Here is a 17,418-nt window from a genome sequence, read left to right as displayed (position 1 = left end):
AGAGATCCCTTGCGGGGTCGCTAGCGAGTAGCGCTGGCGGCCGCAATCCTGAGTCAGGCAACCGGGTTGTAAGGCCGGTATCTCTCCGTCGGTGGGAACGGCGGGGTGTGTTCCGGGGAAGTATCCAAGGGTCCAAATTATCCGGGGTCCAAAATCCAATCCAAAGAGTATCCGAGTTCCAAGTCCAGGGGGGTAGCGGTGTTCGAATCCAGGTGGCGATGAGGTCCGGTTTGAAGCGAGGTAGGGAGGTGAAGTGGAGAGTAGAAAGCCTTAGTAGTGTGGTGAGATGACTGACTTTATTTTTCCCCGGCGGGGCTATATATACAACATTTTGCCGTGCGGCGGTGGGCTAGGCCAATAGCGGGCGGTGCTAGGTTGACCAATCACGCGGCGAGAGAGATAGCGAGCACATTTGCCGGCTCTATCGGTCTCTCTCGCGCCACGTATAAGGTCCCCACCCTCCCGCTACCGGCCGCAGTTCCCCGCCGACCGCGCGGCGATCAACACTTATACAGAACAACATAAAAACACATTATGGGCATACAAATATTTTCATGAATTCTAATCTATATGCGGGCTTCAGTATGGCGATCACCACCCCCGAAAGTGACAAATACTAGTCTTTATTGAGGAGGTGGTAGATCGCTTACACATACTGAAGCCTCCTATGCTACATTAAAACCCCAGGAAGGGCCGCCAAGTTGGTGCATGTACTTTTACGTCGGCAACACTCACTTCTGTTTTTACATGTATTATTTTGATTATTTAACTGCAGCACATAATCATTTTAGCTTTGATTTACCCAAGCATTTCAATTTTAGAGCCATTTTAAACGATTCATTACTTTTTAAAGTACATTATGAAAGGCTGAGATAAGCATTATCGCCAAATCAAGAAAGGCGCTCTGCGTTGGTTCGGAAATTTAGAGTGAATACAGCGAAAGACGGCTAAAAAGATTATTTATAGTTGATGGATGCAGAAATAGAGGAAGACCGAGCTTTCATTGACGTGTCAGAGGTCGGAATAATCGGCGCACGTGCATGAGAAGATGTATAAATTTACAAAAAGCGAGATCTGCGTGCAAAGACAGAGTGATATGGCGTTCAATTCTCTCTAGCTATGCTTACGGGTAAACGGCGTGATGGTTTGTTTTTGTTGTATTTATTATACATGGAAAGTTTTGTCATTGTAAATTTTTTTACGTATATAACATTATAATTAATTTACTTACATAAAAGTTACATATTATACCTATCACTTTATTATAAATATTTTTTTTTTAATCTGGAAAAAAAATACAAATAAATATAATTTTCATAGTAAACTGATGGCCAAAGTGGCAGCTATGGTAACGAATTATACGTAGCCGGATTGTGATCCCGTGGCTAGTCTAGTGTCACGGACACTCGGGTCAGAGGCGCGAGGCTCGAACCCCGCTCTACCACAACTTGATGCCCATTTTCCAATAGTTAGTTATTTACAAATCGATGAAAAATTCCCCCAAAATTAAAATGTTTGTCCAAGTAAATTACATTTCATTCATTTTTAAGGCCTGTGTTCGGACCAACTCTCAACCAAATCCATATCTACCTACCCGCCCTTCCCATTTCCTAGCGCACTCCACGTAACAATAATTTGGCGAGTGCCGGTAACAACATTGAAACTGCCGTACTAATCTAACATCAGCCGAGTGAAGTGCTTAACAAATCAAAATAAACAACAGCTCCATATAAGCTGTGCTAGCGTCTCACGACCCCCAGCTTTACCGGCTAGGTTCCAGCACACGTCGCGCCTCATCGTCAGCAGGTTAGTGGAGTTGCGCAACCTAATCGACTAAAAATAATATATATATGTAACGTAAAAACAAACACATCTTGTAGAGCAGAAAAATTCCTTTCGAAGGAAACCTTTACCATTGTTTTCTACTTTTGGTGCTCATTTTGAAAAAAACAGACTCAACTTATTTTAACACCTAAATAAAACGTGATTGTTGTTTGTTATTTCTTATATATGTACTAAAAAGATATCCAACTTACTGTGTTGTCCACTATTTGTCCCGCATAGCCTGAAGTCTCTAGAACTTCCTCCAGAAAGAATGAAGAGATCCGAATCACATTCTCCAGTAAGCCGGTTTGGTTGGCCCTACACAAAAGGGTTTTTAAAAAATACTATAAATTAATTAAATGACTGGCCCAGAGAGCACAAACCACAGAAGGTAAATATACAATTATTTTAATCTAGTAGATACTTTACGGAAAATGGCTATACCATGTTCATTATTTCTAGAATTAGCAAGTAAATAAACCAGTCGCGTGATATCCGACAGAGAATGGCCCATTTCACATGTATCGTCCAAATCCATACAGGACGGTAAAATTAGGGTGCATCGAAATTTATTATATTCTTTTATTATTTATTCAGTGGCTACTCTCAGATTCTCACCTTACCAAAGCTCAACACACCAAATTTCTAAGTTTTGTGAGAATATTAGGCGATAGGTGGTTTGATTTCGGAACTAACATTGAAGTCCGAAAACGGACGCAGCAGGCTCCGAGCGAGCGTCTTGAAGATGCGACGGTAGACCTGGCTTGAACACGTGCTGCGCATGCCTCAGGAGAACCTAAACTCAAGATGCCTCTTCTTTACACCTGCGGGTTCCCGCCATTCTGGAAGGCCGTCGATGGCGAGCTTTCGTCTTTATTCGGCTGAACTAAGGGACGCGGGACGTGGGAGGAGGCGAAAGTGCTGGCTGGCGATAGGGTCTCCTGGAGGCGTCTGGTGATGTCAACATGCTCCTTTTAGGAGCGGATGTGGAAAAAGAAAAAGAAGGCTCTCAGATAAAAACCCTTCAACAAGAAAATTGAGTGGAGATTAGTCTGCTTCATGCTCTACTGTTATTGCATTCACCTGGCACTAAATATATCAATAATTATATTATAATAAATACCAATCCACGCTATGTTATTTCATCACGTCCTGTGGATTTTTGCTACGGTGTGAAATTGACAAATCACGTGATATTACGCAGTGGGCTCGTGGTTCGCACGTGTTCAGCAGTCCAGTCTCCGTGAATGTACTTTAGACTTTAATTTGGCCGTTTAAGAAAGGTCCAGGGCCCCAATTACAATGGGAAATTAAGATTTATCTTCAATTTTATCTACAAAGTAAAAATAAGTTTTCTGTATGAAAAGCAGAATATGCATACATTATTTTCTTCTAAACATGTTCAATTATAGGTTACCAATGAAGTTACTTTAAATTTTTATGCTAATATACTCATTTTCGTACACAAATATCGGTTTTTCTTTATAGAAAGTCGAAGATAACTCTGTCAAGTTCTCATTATAATCGGGGCCCAGGACTATTAACATTGGCTGGTATATTTATTTTACAGAAAAATACTGTCAACAATGATGAAATAACATATTAAAGATAAAGATAAAGGTTTAAAAGACAGACCAGCGAAGGTTCTAAATAAAAATCATACATATTAAATTATGGTACATTAAATGTGAACGTGCGTATATATTTCGTGTATTTGTATGAGAATAAGTGTAGAGGTGTGTTTGTATATATTCGTGTGAGAATAAGTATTCAGATGTGTGCAAGCGTGAGCATCATTAAAAATCAAGTGGGAGCGTCACTTCACATGCCATGTAACATTCACCTTTCTGCTTATATTTGAACATCCATATTTCTTCAATTGTTTTATCTGTTGATTTTTGTTTATATAGTTTTTGCTATCATTCGTGTAATTGTAATATGGTCATGAGAAATAATTACAATATCCGACATGCATAATATAATAAGTTGCCTTCCATACAAATTACGAAACTCACAGTGAAAGGGAAAATGAAAGCTACGGCTTAAATTCAAATGAAGACCTAGTTCTAAAATTATCAAATGCCCAAAATTTTCCTAAATGATATTGGATTTTATTATTCTCTATTTACGCATTTGTACAATCGATCTTCCACGAATATTTCTAAAAAAATCGTTGGTACCTCAAATTCACTGTTCCTCAAATACGGTGTTTTTGTAAAAACAGCTATTGTCCTATCAATTTAGATAATGAAAGAAAAACCAAATTTAATTAGCATTTCCATCATTATGTACCGCCACTATCACTCATTTTTTGACAGTCCTAAGTTCTAAGGTATTATAGATGAATATATATGAACGAATTTTTATATAGGTTTTAAGCATTGTTTATTAAATATTTTTACAAACCTAAATATGAAAAGTTCAACTACTACATGAGTTTTTGAAAAACCGTTATTTTTAATTTAACTGATTGTAATAATTTTTGTTTGGTTTACACTAAAAACCGCAAAGCTCCAAATATTAATAATATTTTGAGTTTGTTCAAATTTTTGTATACAAGGACTGGATTCAACTCCCTGGGGAGCTGTTTAAATTAACAAATTACAACAATTCAATGCGATGAATCTCACCTGCATAAATAAAGGTTTCACCTCTTTCATTTCACGAACATCAACAAATGAACTTCTTCTCTGTTGTGATATACTATGTTAGCTCCAAATATTGTCTAAAAACAACAAATATCACAGCAACACTTTATTTAATATTTAAGCATATGTACATACAAAATTTATAATTTTTTCAGTTTCTATACAGTGCATTTAAAGTATATGTATCTATGATTTTTTTTCTTTAAAATAGTAAAACCGTGGTATTCATTAACATATTACAACAGAGTTCAAGAACATTTTAGAGAAGGTAATATAGAAGTCTATAGGCATCTACAGAGCTTATGACCTGTCATTGACTGGTTCAAGTGGCCACTTTACCCACTGTGTAACATTCACTATTCTGCCCATATTTGAACATCTATATCCCTACAATTCTTTCTTCTGTTCATGTTTGTGAAATTGAGCTAAAACCATTATTTATGCGGGTGAGATTTTATTCCTATAAAGTAATAAATTATTATTTAGTATTTTTTTAAATTTAAAATTCGTGCGAAAGGTTTGAATTTTACCTGCGTGCTATTTAATTTATGAAATTTAGATTTAATTTTGTAATCCCATTATGTGCTTGTATTTAGAGACATTTCTCTTAAACTTCTCACACGGGGATAAAAGTTATGCGATCAACAGTTATTTATGTATCGGGTGGATGTCGTTGTAGGTGTATGCTCGTAATCGAGTCCAGGTCGTTCAGGGTAGCACTGAGCTCATATAGCAATTACTTGAAACTCGAGTGGAGAATCCTCTAGTCAAGAGGCCAGGCCAGTAACAGTAGTTTGAGATCTCGTTAGGAGCAAAAACTGGTCGCATAACCGATGCAATAGAAGCTTCAATTATCCACACATAATCATTATGATTACATTACGCGATGATCATAGTTATAAATCGTACATTTAATTCAATTTCTAGGCTACCTTATTAGGAGACAACTATCGTAATCTCGGCTATAAATTCTCTCGAAACATTAACCTATCGCGAGCATTCTGTACGTGCGTGCTAGATGGAAATGCTACAAATGAAATTTACTTTATTTTTCAAGCTTGCTGGCAGTAAAACCGTAAACATAATATTTAATATGTATGTATGCAGTTATTCAAATTATTTTATCATTACTATTTCTATGGGGGAATAATCACATGAGTCAACTATTTATTTTTTAAATTTTATTTGTTCATCTTGTAGTATGCAACTATGTTCAAACATATTCCAAAACACGTAAGCCAAATAACGTTATGAAGGATAATATTATCAATGTACTTTATTACACAAAATGAATTAATTAGTTATCGGCTACAAAAAAAAATTCTCGTAGAAGAACCTTTTCTAACTTTACGCCTTAAACGACGTAACATTGAAGTTTTCACCTTACTTTTTTTCCCGATTATTAGCAATGATCCAATTCCTATAAGTATGGAGAAAAAAACATTGAGGTATATAAATAGAGTAAACATAAGCGTTCGAAATATGTTACCTCAACCTGAGGCCAATTGGCATATGTTTGATAGAACGGACTTTAGTCTTTTGCGAGCGTTCGCCGACTACTTTTCTCCTCTAAATTACTAAAATGCCCATACTCGTATGTACGCTAAGATACTGCATAAATCGATCTGGAAAAGCGATGGTATAACCTTTTTCCGGAAAGTAATGTTCTTATCTTAATGAATACTCGTTTAAAATAGCTATTTTAATGTCGAAAAACGTCTTATTAATATGTTACAATTCGTGAGCTATCTCCTGTCTCCGTCCTGCTCAGTTAGTCGGGCGTAAAGCGAAACGACAAACAAAGGTGACGCGTATGCGGAAGGGACCGACATACTGAATAGAACTTACAGTAGACCGATCTAACAGTCCGTGCTTTTTACTGTACTACCTGTTTTGCTTGTCAAAGTCAACTTGATATGACGTGACAATACTTGCTACCTTCGTTTTTTAGCTCGAATTTGTATGGAGTGTTATTTCTATATATTATATCTTAATGGAAAAAAAAACATTCTTTCAATATAAGATTTGATTCCCGCAGTGTTTGAGACACATAAAACTATCTCCTGAAAAGTAAGGCATTTCAACTTGTGATTGTCTTTGATTTTATCTTCGTTTATTTGGTTGCGAAGATGTTTGTTAAACCACGGCTAATATAAATAATTTCATCTAAGATGATTGATAGTAAATATCCTTGAGGAAATCAATGAAACTTAATTTATACCAAAATACATGCGGAAAAACTCAGATTTCTGTATTTTGTTGTGTAGTGTACTTATATGTACAAAATATGTCACTTCTGTAACAAAGAACATAAATATTATCTACTGCAAACATTAATTTAGTTTATTATTTTGATACAATGAACGGCCTATTTGACTTATGCTTACTTTCAGCGAATGCCAAGTTTGATCACGACCTTACATTGAGACGCATATTTGAAAAAATGGTTTACTTTTATTTTTCATTTGAGCGATGAATGCTCAGTTAAGCACCTCAGTGATGTCTGATGTCTTGTGAGTTTGGTATGTACGCGCTATACGTGTTGTAGTCTTACCAAATTAAAATGAACAAAGTCCAGTCTCAGTTGGGAAGCCCCTTCCATCTTGTGTACCGTGAGAGCACAGCTATCCATACTCCTGGCCAAGCTTGGGAACTCGGGGGAGACGAAGTACGTTATGTTGTTCTTTATTTCGTTTCCGCATGTTGCTGTAACTGGTGTCGAACAAACGAAAAAATACAAGTTACAATATTTTAAATCAAAGGCATTAACATCAATGGCTTAAACTAAAGATGCAATAAATCATAAACAATGTTTTCTGAGTAATTTCAAATGTCTGTGATATATGAATGTATCGGGCGAAGAAGACAGGCTTTGCCACGTGAAAATGATCTGAAGTTTGTTTTTTATTGCAGTTATTATACTTCAATATTACGACTATCGTTAAAAGTCGTATTGCTGTTATTTAAAAGTAGAGCCCTTACTGTTTTACATCTTGAATTTTAAACATTTTTTTTATTATCACGCAGTTTTTATTAATCCTTTGCCCTTTGTTTACGTAAAAGAAAACAAACACCTATATATTTAACAAATTACAACGGGGATGGTGAACATTTTAGAGAAGGTAATATGGAAGTCTAGGCAAATGCCTATATAAATATAAGGCTTATGACCTGTCATTGACTGGTTAAAGTTGCCACTTTACACACTATGTAACATTTACCATTTGGCTATGTTTGGACATCCATATTTTTTTAATTCTTCCATTGATTTTACTGAAGTTAAAGAGCTGAAACCTTTATTGTTGAGATAAGATTAATCTAATCGAATTATTTTAGATACTAGAAAACTATTTTCAAATTTTTGTATTTTTTAAAATAATTTTTCTTTTTGTAAAAGCAACGGCTATTTTTTATTATTTTATTTATTTCAAAAACGCAAATATATACATGATTGTACAAAATAGTTTGCTATTTTGTTATGGTGAGTACAGGTCAAACAGGAAAATAGTGTGGTATAGCAAAATATTTGTACAGGTCTATTGGTTTCTAAATGGGCAATGTCTGTTCTAAGGAACCGATATGTTACGGTAAATAATAAACTCTTTTTTGTGTAAAGGAGAAAATCTAAAAAAATATTGATGATTATTACTCATCATTATTTTTAATTTTTTTTACATGTGTATATAACTTGATGTGAGTAAAGTTAGCCACTGGTATCTTTTTACATTTTTCACTTTTTTTTTGCACCACAACAGGCCAGGAGGCCTAATTACAGTGGTGAATTACATCACAGAGCACCCAGGCTTGAGAAAAATCACATTTTTAATTTTTGTGTTCTCACCGGGAATCGAACCCGGAACCTTCCGTGCGTGAGTCAAGCGTCTTGACCACTACACCACGGAGGCCGCCTGAGTAAGAACAACGACAATTTTTTACTTGTTGTTTAAGAGGTAAAACGAATTATGCCTCCATGCGTTACACATAAATTTGGTATAAGTAGATGCGAAGCTGATTGTAAATTAGAATTTCACTTTTTACATCCGCTCATTAATAATTAGATCTGTAGATTGTAGATATAGAATATTTAACATTACATTAGCAGCTTTAATACTTCATTTGTGATCATTGTTTATGATTTATTGCCCCTTGGAGTTAAAATCGCCATGTCATATAATATCATAATGATGATAATTTCCAATAAATAATTGAATGTAAGTCGATGTCAGCGAAACAGTAAAACCATTAAGTTGTACTAAACAGAATACTAGAATGAAATACGATTAACCTACTAATATTCTAATCTTCGTGTTGAGGAACATAAACTCGTCGGATAATTTTCCGTTATCCTTCTCAAAATTGGATACTTGATACTTAAATTTTATAGACTCCTTTACCCAACATTATAGATCGCGGTAAATATAAATTATTTTAATAATGTCTTACGAGGGATTTTTTGTAAATAACAAAACTGATTTGATTATTTGTCAACAAATTGATACTATAGATTGATACTATTGATACTATACTATATATTGTCAATTTAATTTCACTTCAAATTATTTTAAAATATTATGATCCTCCTTATTAAATTTCCATGATATCTACCAAGAAATTGAACTTTTTTTACTTCTGGGATTTTTTAGTCGGTACTTCTTATTTTTTTTTATTTTTATTATTATTATTATTATTTTTGCACCACAACAGGCCAGGAGGCCCAATCACAGTGGTGAATTACATCACAGAACACCCAGGCTTGAGAAAAACCACATTTTCAATTTTTGTGTTCTCACCAGGAATCGAACCCGGAACCTTCCGTCTATGATATACCTGTTAGGTAAATAACAGCATTTATCTATATTATTCCTGGCCGATCACCTTTCTTTCCCGTCCTTCCTTTGACCCATCATTATGGTACCTACCTGATATCAAGATAGAAATTCAAAATTCGATAATTTGTATTTGTAACAAAGACCACAACATTTTTGACAAAACATCACATTGCATAAAAGTTCTTGAATCGTCGCGCGTCGTTCTATAGTTATCATAAATTGTTACATATAGTGCATTTCATCATCCAGTGCCCGAAATTGAAGGACAATTACATCATATCAAAGATAGGCGGCAATTCAATGTTCCTACTCTTTATTGAAATACTCCCAACCTCTTACAAAACTGAATGAAATTCGTTTTTCCATAACAGTCCGCCTTTTCGTTAACGATACCCTCCTAACTCAATAGTACGCAATCGTACTAATGTAATTTTCAACCAACAGTATTAATATTTGTTATTATTGTTACATAATTTATTACTTAAAATTGTACGAATAAATAATAAAAACATCGAATAAAGACACAATTTTATATGAGTTTCCAAATCTTGCTAGTACAACTACTTATAGTGAGTGAACTGATTTTTGGTCTATCTCGATTAATTGAAAACATATTCACACGTTGTTTTTACCAATTGAAGTTTATAAAAAAACAGGAAACATATCGTTACTGTTATTTTTTACTTTGTTTTCATATGCCACAAGTTCCGCTTTCATGGGGCCTGGTACAACTTACCCCGATTGACGTTTATTCATCCTCAAAAACATAGTAACATTTTACACTGTTATTGAATGAAAAACTGCAAACGCAAGACAAAAATAGGTACAACCTCAGAAGCAATGTAAAGTCCTGCAACGGACGCTGTTACCAAAGAAGTTATTTGTGTAAAGATATTTTTAAAAATCGGGTTGTGGTTCTGTGGCTAGTGTCTCGGACTCACGGGCCAATTGTTCGTGGTTCTAATCCCACTCTACTCCAACTTCATTTACATTTTCTAATTACAACTCGTTGAAAATGGCCCTAAAAATTAAATATTTGGGTAAATCATAAGAGCGCAAATATTTATTTTTCTTTAAAAAAAAAATTAAAAAACTTACACACGCAACATACTCCGAACCCGTGGGCACATGTTCCACTGGAGGTCCCTCCCTTCTGGTGACAGCGGTAGGGGTTCAGGCATAGTCCGGAGCGGCGCTGGTCCTGCGCCAGGCACTCCTCTTCCGTCGAGGGGTAAAAGAAACTTAAGACTGGAAGACGGAAAAAAAAACAGAATTTAAAAAACTTCAAAGAAAGATAAACTATATATGCGAGGAGAGATGTAGGTACGAAATAGTCCATATCAAATAACAAGCAAAAATTAAGAAAATGGTTCCACTGTAACTCCAACTCTTTATTCAGAGCGGCTGCATTCAAACTTAAATTTGCCATAATGATAGTCAGCCTTCACCGTGAAGTGGCATCATAAGAAAAAGAAGAAAGCATCAAAATAAAATAAAAACTCTTCTTTGTATTTCAACAGAAACATTTGAACATGGAAAAGTGGAACTTAAGGCATCATTTTAATACTCCTAACGTCCTAAATACATTTTAAACAGAGAATCGAACCGCGTTAGGGATCCCGAAGGGGGGCGTGGTAGTGTCTCGAGCTTAAAAAGATGTATGTGGTTTTTAAAAATGTTTTGAGAATGTGTAAATGTTTGCAGACAGGCTGGATTTCCTCCCTGGGGAATTATTTAGGTCTAAATTTGTTGCAACAGGGATGAAAACATTTTTGAGAAGAGAATAGGCTTATGACCTGTCATTGGCTGGTTTAAGTGGCTACTTTACACACTGCGTAACATTCAATATTCTGCCCATCTTTAAACATCCATATTTTCTTAACTCTTCCATCTGTTGACTATTGAGAAGTTAAAGAGCTGAAATATTTGTTGATGTGGGCGAGAGTCATCTAGCTGAATTATTTCACCTACAAGTCAACGTCTGAAACAACCTGCAAACATTTGGACATACTCAAAACATTGTTGATATGTTTTTTTTTTTTATGTATAATAACGTCTATATCCGGATATTACGGTGGTTAATTAATCCTTGACTCATAAAAGTAATAACCAAAATCAGTGATCGAACATCCCATTTCCAAGACAAACAAAAACGATTTTTTCCGAGTACCTTAGCCTTGTACATGAAATGTAAGGGTACTAAATACAGGGGTCCAAATATATAGGTAGTCAGATGGCAGAAAGGACCATCTGCAATTTTCAAACGTGTTCAGGACAGCTGAAATAAGACTTAATTTCAAGACTTTAATCCAAACTAAAATATTTTCGAGTTACTTTTCAATGATAAAATACCATTCTAACTAATGCTGTTTTTTTTTTCTTTTTTCCATGTGTATTTACTGAAATATTAATTTAAACTTTTGAAAACTTAAACACAGACAAAAATACAGATGGTGTCCCTTCTGCCATCTGACTACCGATATATTTAAAAAATATATTAATCCTTTACTAAACAGAAGTCACTGGACGTGTCTAACATCTACGGGCGCCCGCAATCAAAAACCTCAGCCCCCAGACATCCCGTGTCAGTGGACATCTTTTGCCGAGGACTCCCCTGAGCACGAGAATATACGTCTCCTTTATTGCTTACGCTTTATGAGGTAAAATTCTTTAATGATTTCAGTTTGAGTAGATATGAGTGGTGGCATGAGTTCGTTTGCAGCCAGTAGTCTTTGGGTAAGTCTGGTGCTTTTGTGACCGGCCGTGCGGGTCACCTGTGGGGGTTCTGGTGCTCCAGAGAGTAGTTTCTAACGTTTCCTATCACTGTCGACATAAAGGGGTTTGAACTAGGTGAAGGATTTATTTATTTGTTTTATTTATACTTCCCCTTGTCCCTACCTTGTGGACGACGAGGGGGGTTTTAGAGCGACAGTGAAAGGGACGTTGAAAGTTGTAAATGTAAATATTTGTTCGCGCGTTTCCTTACTGAATTTGGTTACTAGAGGAAGAAATAAAATCAATTCGTAAGGAAAAAAAAATTGCTTGCTTTTATGAGTGAATACAAAGTAAGACATTTAGTCTTTAAAACGGATTCGGGTATGTGGTGGATGCTTTCAATATTGACTATTGTGACGTAAAGGAACTGCCTTGTTGGTGAATTAGTTCAGACGGATTAATCTCACCCACGTGATAAAAGTTTCAGCTCTTTTACTTTACAAAAGTCAACAGATGGAGAGTTGAGGTAATGTGGAGGTTTTAACATAGGCAGAATGGTGAATGTGACACAGTGTGTAATGTGGTCACTTAAACCAGCCAATGACAGGTAATAAGCCCTGTAAATGCCTGGACTTTCATATCCCTTTCTCAAAAATGTTTTCCCTCTCTGTTTGGTACTTGAAGTACTTTGGCGGACTTATTGCTCAAAGCAATATCTTGCAGCCAACTAAAAAACAGACTTGTGAACATAAAAAAGTTGGTCAAAAATGTGGACTAAAAAACGAAAATAAATATCAAAAAGACACATATTATATTGTTTTTTTTTTTATTATTAAAAATAGCAGCTGTTTTTTAATTGGAAAATAAGGCTTGCACATATTAACTTTAAAAAAGTATTTTATGTTCAATGACACTAAATATAATAAATTAATGGTTCATAGTAATGATTGAAGAATAAAAGTGTTAAATTATTTATGTACAATGTAGTGAGTACTGTGTCTGTGCACCAAATTAATAAAAAAGATTTAGGTTAAATTTGATAGCCATTATACGATTAAAAATTCTCAACAGATGACGTTACAACGTTCTTGGTCTGATAACCCAAAAAACTAGAATGAATCTTAAAACGAAAGTAACTCCGCAAAATTATGGAGGTAGGCCTATTATAAAGTCGTTTTAATATGTTTAAAACCTCAATTATACATTCTGTGCTTAGAACAATACATTTTTTTAATGTTGAAAAGGTATCAGATTTTTTTCTGATAGTACTTGTTTTAAACGCATGTTTTCAGTTGTATCAGTCTTGTTATGTGTATATTTTTATAAATAACTTTTACATTTTATTCTTGTATAATTGTGTTGTATTTATATGTAAATTGAAATCCATTATCTTTCACATATTTCGATCGTTTTACAGAAGCTTTTGCCCTAGCTTAATTTACTCTACATACAGCTCTGTTTGATACTTCAAATGCAGCACATGTCGACTATCTGTTACTTAAGGGTAAGGTTATCTGTATAGGCTATAGACCAGTCCAAGGACAGTTAAATATTTCAGTGTATAACCATATTTTCAACAACTATTGTATGACGACCTATCCAGGAGTCGAACCGGGGACCTCAAACACGGTAGGCGAATGGTAAATGATTATATGTGAGTCATGATGCGCTATCTCTTTTTTTTCAAATTATTGAGGGCAACGCAATATTTTCTAAATTTTAGATGTAGCTAGTATAGGAGTAACGGGTTTATTTATTATACGTCAGTGATGCTTGGTAATTTAATGCAGTGCCATATGATCCATTGGTTGCGGATCGGGGAACGATTTTTATGATATTATATCATATCCTGGAAGAATGACTAGACAGGTGCCACCGTTTTGTAGCAACAATTCACGGACAATGTATACTTGTAATGCAGTATTAAATAGACTTCATGAACTCGGCAATAGTTATTCCCACGTATCTGATATATTAAGTGTAGGGTATTGTTCCCATAGAACAAACCTTTTAAACTTTTTCAAAGATGGTGAATGGTAATTATATTTATTTATTCATGCATTTTATATAAAAAAAATTGTTCACTTTGCCTAGCTGTGTGAAACAGTACTTATGATTTTCTTGTTGTTTTACTGTAGAATGTTTTATTATTTAAACTTTCTACTGAATATGCTGTATAATTTTTAGGTTATTTTTTCAAATATAAATCCTGTATGGTGTGATTTTTTTTTTTAAATCTTGTTTTTAATATTCATGTTTTTGAAAAAAAAAATATATTAAGCCAAATATGTTAATATTATAAATATTTGTAAAAGGCAGATTTGCCGTTTATGTTAATAAAATAAAATAAATAAATAAAAAAATATGTCTTTGCCATTTTTTTTAATGGACTAAGTTCATTAATAAATAAATAAATAATAAAGATAGCTAAGTATGACATGTTACTTTTTTATGCATATTGAGTACATATATATATATACATATATATCACCGGATTGGTCCCGATTAGATGTAGATTGTAGAATCTGGCAAAATATGGTATGTTTCGTTTAATAGAGTTAGATAATATTAGCCGTGTCGCTGTATAATATGTCTATTTTCCTATTTCCAAAGATGGAATATAAAGATATGACACTTAATAACAAACATGATTTTACAACAAACGTGACATTACTATCTTTAGAAATGGAATAATGGTTGACAATTTATGGTATGTCTTGTTTTGTCGTCTTTGTTTTAAATGGCAAAATATGATATGCCAAACATATATTTTTTGTCAACAGTTACTCTATTTCCAAAAATAGTGTGCCGTGTCTGTTGAAAGATGGCTAAAAATGGTATGTCAAACATATTTTGTTTTCCCGTCTTTATTCTAGATGGCTAAATATTATACGTCAAACATATCGTATTTTGGCGTCTGATTTGATGGCAAAATACTTGTATACGTCCGGGATGTTTGTAAAAAAAATTATTTCAGCATTTTGTGTAAACACGAAATGGGAAAAAATCCTGAAGAAACAAATGTTAATACATCTTTTTTAATTTTTTTATTTATGGGGGATATCAACAGTAATACATGTAACAAAAATACAACAAATAAAATATACAGAGAATAAAACCAATGACAGATATCCACAGAAATACATTAAATACACGTACAATACATACTAGTGTGTTTGTGTGAGTGTAAGTTAGTGAGAGGGTGGGTGTTATATTGGAATAAGGGTGGACATGTGTGTAAATATTGCACAAGTGTCAAGTGTCGAAAATATAAATATATTTAAAATATTTAGAACTACTGACACTAGAATTATGTTTGTAAACAAAAATTCAGATTTTTCAGAGCCCTCAAACTTTAAAATTGCTGATATTATCGTGCATAATATGTGATTTTTTATGGCTTTTTATGATATACACTGATATTACACGAGTGTTCTAATTTTACTTTTAATGGAAACAGCAATAATTTGGTACGCAAGTTTGTATTGTGTTGCTCGCATGGTAGCGGTACGGTCATCAGACTGTGCGTCTAGTCTAGCCGCATAAAATCTTCCGTGAAAGGGCTTATTGTGCTCTACGCGTTCAGTTGCATACTTCTGCGGTACTTGGCTTACCACATGGTGATTACTTGGGAATTGACCGCGAAAAGAAAATAAAATGATTCAACATAATTTACTTTCATCTTTCATTATTTGAAAAGTATTACAATGTCCACCATTCTGTATGTATTAAGGTCACATCGTAATCGAAATTCAAAAATATTTTATTTGCTCATTTATTGATGGGCCAGATTTTATATAAACCAATTATTTTGATGGTACGAGTATTTTACAAAAGATTTTAGTACTTAGGGTCCCGGTTGTTTTTTTCCTCTTTTATTTAGGGCCTTTCACCAAAACATGAGAACATCGGCCGAAAACAAGTTATGTTCGTTTACAAATAAGGAAGTTCAGTAGTACGGGAAATCGGATACAATTTTTTTTTCTTTATCCACGGTAAAAATTAGAGCATTTAATTGTACGGCGAAATTTCTCAAAAATGTATGAAAAAAAAATGGAATTGAGTACTTTGAATTGCGTCACAAAAATATTGTGATAGATTTCCGGTTTCCAGGAAGCCAACTCACCAATCAGCAGAACTCTCCGATGAGGACTTGTCAGGTCACGTGCGGTGTAATTTTAAAGTTGCAAAACTTATGAAAATCGTTGCGCAGAAAAATACTATAAATAAAAAATAAAAATAAAGTTTGGCTCACTTTGAAAATCTATTGACAAAAAATAAAAACCACTGAACTTCCTCGTTTTAATAAGCAAATAAACAACAAAAACAGAAAGGACAATAAATAAAAAAATGTTCACGAAAGTAAAAATAATGCGAATATACAAGAAAAACATAAAATTATTTATTTTTGTAAAAATGTGATTAATATTAATAGTTAAAATCTAAATTAATATCACCTACTTAACAATTTTCAAAACATAATTTTTTTCAAATAAAAAATATCTTTTTTTTTTAAGCTTTGACTATTAGCTTTAATTTTTAACTATAATAATTAAAGATCAAAGCCTATGTGTAGTGGTTGGCAAGTTTGCCTACCATTCTTGAGGTCCTGGCTTCGTTTTCTGGCAGGATGAAGGTGAAATATTGATTTCAGGGGTTAATGTTTAAAATGCAATATTTAATTGTTCATGGACTGGAACCTGAAGCGTATGACAAATCACCTTACCTTCGCGTAACAGACGAATAAAACACGCTGCATTCGGTTTGCCAATGCAATTCCCTGTGCACCACGGGGTACGGAAAGGGGAATAATCAAATGATGCGGCCTAAGGACTCGGTTATTTGATCATTAGTAACAGCTTGCCCACCACATACCGCACACCGCATCTCAGAACATAAGTCTCCTTGAGGGTGACCAGATACATGGAAAAATTGCTTGTTGCTGAACGAGAAAAGCTACCCGAGGGAGCTCTCTGTAACCTGGAAACCTTGTCACCTTTGTGCTAAAAAGGGGTACTTCAAAAGTAAATAATAATATATGGTCATCATTGGATTGTGGTAAAGCGGGAAGTGAATTCTTCACTGGCTGGGATTAAATTGATTGGATATGATCAATTCGCCGAAATGATTACATTTTTTTTTAATAGCCTGGAAATTCTTTTTGGAAGCCACCAGATCTCTGTATCGACCAGGACCTATAACAGGGCCACGGATAGTGGCGAGAAGCTATATTTGGTGTTTATTGAGGGAGAGAAAGGGACAAAACCACAGGATGTGTTCAGAAGATTAATTAGAATATCCCCAGCAGCACGAAGAGGAATCAAAAATACTAAAAACTATTAGTAATAGTTAAAATTTTGAGGAATACGAAAAAAAATATTTTTAAATTTCACAAGTCGGGA

At 34.3% G+C, this 17,418-nt stretch overlaps 1 protein-coding gene across 1 annotated transcript in view; it reads right to left on the bottom strand.

The window, feature by feature from the left end:
* Positions 1–277: 277 nt before the first annotated feature.
* Positions 278–17,418, bottom strand: part of LOC148277646 (uncharacterized) — a 28,884-nt gene continuing 11,743 nt past the window's right edge. Inside the window, exons 2-5 of the mRNA XM_088232623.1 lie at positions 10,400–10,549; positions 7,027–7,184; positions 2,037–2,142; positions 278–1,284 (exon numbers count right to left, since the gene is read on the bottom strand). Of these exons, the coding sequence (XP_088088749.1) occupies positions 1,280–1,284; positions 2,037–2,142; positions 7,027–7,184; positions 10,400–10,549 (419 nt within the window). The 3' untranslated portion in view covers positions 278–1,279. The remainder of the gene's footprint in view (positions 1,285–2,036; positions 2,143–7,026; positions 7,185–10,399; positions 10,550–17,418) is intronic.

This window comes from Micrasema longulum, unplaced genomic scaffold, assembly GCF_059751315.1.
Source record: "Micrasema longulum isolate JH-2025_06_02 unplaced genomic scaffold, ASM5975131v1 h1tg001000l, whole genome shotgun sequence".
Lineage (NCBI taxonomy): Eukaryota > Metazoa > Arthropoda > Insecta > Trichoptera > Brachycentridae > Micrasema > Micrasema longulum.
This window is presented reverse-complemented; position numbering and strand designations above follow the sequence as displayed.